General features: G+C 42.9%; 2 protein-coding genes across 2 annotated transcripts; one reads left to right on the forward strand and one right to left on the reverse strand.

The window, feature by feature from the left end:
* Nucleotides 1–1,494: 1,494 nt before the first annotated feature.
* CC84DRAFT_1182135 (uncharacterized protein) lies at nt 1,495–3,031 on the reverse strand (the record flags this gene model as incomplete). Its single annotated transcript, XM_018180604.1, has 5 exons — nt 1,495–1,787; nt 1,977–2,058; nt 2,127–2,242; nt 2,332–2,707; nt 2,849–3,031. The coding sequence occupies 5 exons, from the start codon at nt 3,029–3,031 to the stop codon at nt 1,495–1,497; spliced, it is 1,050 nt and encodes a 349-aa protein (XP_018028896.1).
* A 1,647-nt stretch (nt 3,032–4,678) lies between these two features.
* Nucleotides 4,679–4,852, forward strand: CC84DRAFT_1106145 (uncharacterized protein; the record flags this gene model as incomplete). Its single annotated transcript, XM_018175128.1, has 1 exon — nt 4,679–4,852. A coding segment is annotated over one exon (174 nt), but the record flags the coding sequence as incomplete, so codon positions are not given.
* Nucleotides 4,853–5,586: the final 734 nt, after the last annotated feature.

Raw genomic sequence — 5,586 nt, forward strand, 5'->3', positions numbered from 1 at the left:
ACCTAAGTAGTGGCAGTAGGATAATTAATAGTTACCACGTTTATATCCTTACCCTTAGCAGCCATTTCTATAGTAAGATATAATGTCTTCTTATAAGCACACTCTTTAGCCTAGACTAATATTCTTTTATTTTATAATATATAAGTTATTATTCTTACTAATTCCTTTTTATCTTCTTTAACCTTCTTCTTATACTCCTCATGAGTCTTATCTAGTGAAGACCAACTCATATTCACATATAGATAACTAAGGCGAACGCACTTGGCGCATTATAGATTAGAATTAGGTATAATGAAATAAGTAACGTTTTCTAGGGAATAGTTAACACAAGGATTCTCTACTATAACGTTGGCTTTAATGATTTCTTGATAAAGGCGATGTTTCTGGATAGTGGAATTAGTGGGCATAATACTAACCAATAGAGTAAGTGGGGTAAGTAATTGGCTTACATAAGAACCACACGTGATTTAAGGATAAATCGTAGAAAGGGAGGGGATAATATTAGGATCCAGATCTAATAAGTAATGGAAGGGATATTAAATATATAGCCACGGGCGCATACACGTGAATAGGACCCTAGTTAGTGCTAACTATAGGTTAAGGGCGCTTAGGCAAGTTACGTAACTAATTTATAGTAGATTACCTTAGACGTAATTAATCTATAATAAATCATCCCACACGTAACTAATTTATAGTAGAGCGATCTATATAGATTAGCCATGGACCAAGTATATAGGAACTTAAGTATGAACCTTTATACTTATATTTAACCTATTTATTAATCTATCGTTTGGATTACACTTAGGCTATATTGTTGACTTATTATATCTCCTCTAATACTAACGTCTCAACAAAACCCCTTCCCTTCCCTTAGTTGTCTTGCCCGAGAACCAACCCTAACCCTTTAGGACTAGCTACCCTTCTGGATTTAACACAATTATTGACCAAGGAGTGTCGGATAGAACAAGTGCGTTAAGGTCAGAACTGCACAATCGAGCAGGGACCATGGCAATTATCGCACTAGCCTAGGGGTTAAACCAACCGAACAGAGTTGACAGAAATCAACATAGAATCAATAAACAAGATACAAGAATCACCCATTATTATAACTTATCACATCCAGGCATTTTCTCTAATAATACGAAGTATCAAAAACGACTAAAAAAAATCAAATTTACTAGTAAAATACCTATATTTCAATCCTGAGTGTTAGATAATCGCGTGATGAGAATCGTCAAGTATCTGATGAAAATTGATGATTGATTGTTTTAGGTTTTTTTGTGATCGTCTGGATGGTTTCTTGTTTTCTTGTTCACATGGAACTACTATGCCTGCCCCATCTAGAGTCCCGTATACTTGCCAAGCTCGCGTCAGGAATGGAATTCCCGAGCTTGTAACATGATTACAGAGGAACTTATGCTGCGCGTTCGTGACATCAGGGTCACATTCCGTCCCTTCAAAGAGGGCAAGGCAACAAGAATCTGCAGCCCTATTTTATGAAACAACCTGGGTCTGAAAAGTCAAAATGGCATTCTCAGGGAAGGCGTTAATTGTGGCAAATGGTAGCTCTCCAACGACAACGCACTTAGTGTTGATTGTACGTTTACCATCATACACTAGGTACCAATCTTTAGGTAAGGAAAAATCGTTTGCGAGATAACTGTCCAACGACTCAAACGACATTTCCCACCCGCTCTTGGGACTTGAGCCTGGCCCCACTATGGGAGGGAAGGCCGAGGGAAGGTCGAATTTCACATCATCGAAACCGCCGGAGCCGAGACAAGTCCCTGCATTAAGACAGAGTTTGCGGCCGCATCTCTCTAAGCTTACGCATACATGACCACTGGGGCAGTCTAGAGTGCTCTGGCATGCATCTGGGGTTAATCCAATGGTGTCGCCGCAGCTCTGGACATCTTGGACGCAATACCCAGTCAAGGCGTCATCGGTAATGCATACGCAGTTACTTCCTTACGTACCATAGGCGCTCCCAGCACTGGAGGGGCCAGAGCATGTTGGGCTGGTACAGGCGGAGCCGACACACGAAGACCCTTCGGGACACTATAATCATGAGGACTATATCAGCATGGTGGCTATGAAAAAACTTGGGAGCAAACATCAAGACTCACCTTGTGGCCCACTTGCCCACAGTTCTCGGCGTCATTGTCGAGATCATAGAATTGAAAGTCGGAGTCGATATAAGGCTTAAAATACCTCCTGAGCTTTCTCCTCGCCAAACCAGTCTCTGGCGATCTCCATCACCAAGTCACATATCTTGGTCATAACTCTCGGGGTGAGCTTATCAAGCATCAAGTTAAGCAAATAGGCGCAAACCGTCTACCCAACCAGCTTTCCAACAACCGGTCTCAACGAAAGCGAGACCGACAATTTCCGAGCAGCCATCAATGAAAACCCACGGCCTCATGAAAAGGGTACCGTTGATGAGATAGAACATGCCTTGGGAGCAGATGAAGCCGTGTAATTCCAGAAGCAAGCCCTTTTCCAATGAAAACGCCTTGGGGGCAGTGGGAATAGGAACCTTTCCAGCAAAGTATGCGCCAAGGTTACCATACAAGGCTTTCACGACTTCTTCAATTACGAAATAATCACCTACCCTAGGGTCCACTGCTTCGTGTCGTGGAACTAATTCAAGATCGGTAGGGAGAACTGAAACTTTTAGGGAATTGATATCCCGTGGCGTGTCGGTATCCTCCGCTTCCAAAGGAAGTGAAGTCGCAGTTGTGATCCCAAAAAGGAGACATACGATCATCCAAAGGGCGAGGAGTGTTATGGAACGACAGGGTTTGACGGCCAGCGCGGATGATGTGGTATTTCAATTAATTGCACTTACAAAGTCCCTTTTGCCGTGCTGAATACTAGTGGTACAGGAAGGTGTAGACTCCACGTTTATCACCATAACGGAAGCATTCCTCTTAGAGCCATCGCTTATGATCTTCATAACTTTGCCATAGTCAAGGAAGTTGACGGTTTCGTTCCTCTGGACTTTCATCCCAAGCGAATTAAGTGAAAACATAGAGGTGTAGTTGGTCAACTGGCAGGAAATGTCACTAGAGTAGTATAAACCATTAGCTGTATTTGTGCACTTAGTACCCGGAAAGCCAGTGAGGTAATCACAATTTGATCCAACGCAGTTAAGGTGGAGGGCGAACTTGCCTTCGCCTGTGCAGTCGGCGAAGTGACCCTAGATTTCCGTCTTTATTTCGTCGTATATATGTTTCAAGGGGCACAACCCTGGCCTAGGTCAGCCCGTGGAAATTGCAGAAAAAATGATGAAGGGCCGACTTGAGGGGCAACATACGAGAAAGAGTAGCAAGCTTTCAATCTGTAGGGGAATCCGGGAGAAGCTTTGGAGGTAACTTCTCACCCAGGCCTTGCTCCATGTTGTAGCACATATCATCAGTGTGTCCATCAACCAAGGAACCAGAGTTGCTAACAAGCCGGCCGGGGGCTTCTGATTGGGCCACTAGCCGGTGGCCTGACATCTCTTCAAGTATTTTAAACATTCGTTCCGAGATATCCTGATATCGCACAAGTACTAGCTTGGAAATTTTCTTGGTAGCGTTCCAAGGGTGGCCTGACATCCCTTTATTATATGTTGGTTGCGTCAAAGTCCGGTGATTGATATAATTATGTTATAAGAGCAACGAGTAGAGACGTCTGCGGCCTAGTAGGCTAAACTAATTTTACTATGTTCGGTATCTACGTGTAGGTATAAGACATTAGATAAGGAGAAAAGGTCCTGTTCCCCGTAGCTAACGTAGATCTATTATCTCGCTTCGTCACATCCCCTTACTAAGGGTAGCTAGCGCCATAATTCAACTAATTAGCTAGTAGACGGTCTATTGGCTGGCTACCAGCGCGTGATACCTCTAAGATATACTACTACCAGCAGTATATCCATGCTTGTTACGGTAGCCTGGGGTTACCGTGACACTTGAAGACTTATATAAGAAATACATTAGGATTAATAGAGAATGAATTAATTTATACTAAGATTTTGTAAGAAATCCAAAGACTAGTTTTAGATGACTACCACCAATGTGGCCGTGCAGCGAAAATGGACCGAAATACCACTAATTCTGACCCAAATGCCAGAGTTCCCACAGCGGGCTTCGCGCCTCCTGTAAGGCTCTCAGGCCAGAGAACAATAGCTGCACTTCTAGCTAAGCCTATCATCTAGCCCTGTCTGTATTGGTCTCAAAACCTCGTTCCTCAGCCCATTCCTGTTGGACCTGTGAGTGAACCCCGTTGTGATTCTCCTGCCTGAGGACTACTATGTCTATGCGCGGTTAATTCTTAGATGATGGATTTAGCCTCCCCGTTCTGCGTACAAATTTGATGGTCGCGTACCGTGCAGATCGCTGAAGCGAGCCGCTCGGTGATGCGAGCCATCCGAACACCACAACACGTAACTTACACGAACTTCAACACGCGATAACTCCGCCACCATGACAGCTATGGACAACGCGATTATAGAATTTCAATTGTAAGAACTAGAAAAACGACTATCCTATAGAAAATTAGCGGTTAAATATGGTGTGGATAGAACAACGCTTCACGAAGATATCGGGGTGTACAGCAGCTAGTAGAGGCCTGGGAAATTAACAAGCAGAAGCTCTATCCATAACAAGAGCACGAGTTTATAGAATAGATCAATTGACTTACAAAAAAAGCCCTTCCACCAATAAGAGAGATGACGCGAAGGTTTGCTGCAGAGATGGCTCATGAGCATGTTGGAGATGGCTGGGTTACGCGCCTGATACAACGAAACAAAGACTATCTTATCTCCAAATGGACTAAGGCTATGGATGCGGTACGCCGCCACACTAATTAAGAGGCTAAGTATGACTAGTACTTTGGTCTTCTACATAGAAAAATTATCTAGTATAAGGTGGAGCCGGCTCACACGTATAGTATAGATAAGAAGGGCTTTACTATTAGAGTGATAGGAAAGTAGAAAAGGATCTTTAGCAAGAGGGTATATGAGGTAGGAGAAGTTACTTAACTACTTTAAGATAGCTCACGTGAATGGATAACTATTCTAGCTAGTATTTACGGTGATAGGAGCGCTCTTCTATTAGGTCTTATCTACTAGTCTAAGAACTACACTCTCCGAAATAAACAAATAGGTAGAGGATATTAAGAGAATAGATAACATCTTTATCACTTCTTCACCCACTAGATGGACTAATAACGACATTGGATTCAGCGCTGCCAACAGTCGGTACTATAGAGGATATGGTACGGCTCAGCTACGGTTCTTAGTAGTTCGTACCATATAGAGATTTCGCCGTACCGTAAACTATACGTAGTAACTTTTAAGCCGTAGTATGGTGACTACGGTTACCTAATTAGGAAGGAGGTGTGGGTTAATGTTAAGGTGTTGGCTAAGGTATTAGCCACTCTAGGCGTAGGATGTACCCACATTAGGTAAATATAGAGCTTTAACTCCTAACTTTTTCTTCGCCCTATTTCCTACATAAAAATTAGCTTCTTAACCTTAATTACTATTATAATTATGCTTAACGCATAGAGAACTAGTATGCGTGGGTCCTAATTAACGCAGGA

This window comes from Paraphaeosphaeria sporulosa (assembly GCF_001642045.1).
Source record: "Paraphaeosphaeria sporulosa strain AP3s5-JAC2a unplaced genomic scaffold CC84scaffold_21, whole genome shotgun sequence".
NCBI lineage: Eukaryota > Fungi > Ascomycota > Dothideomycetes > Pleosporales > Didymosphaeriaceae > Paraphaeosphaeria > Paraphaeosphaeria sporulosa.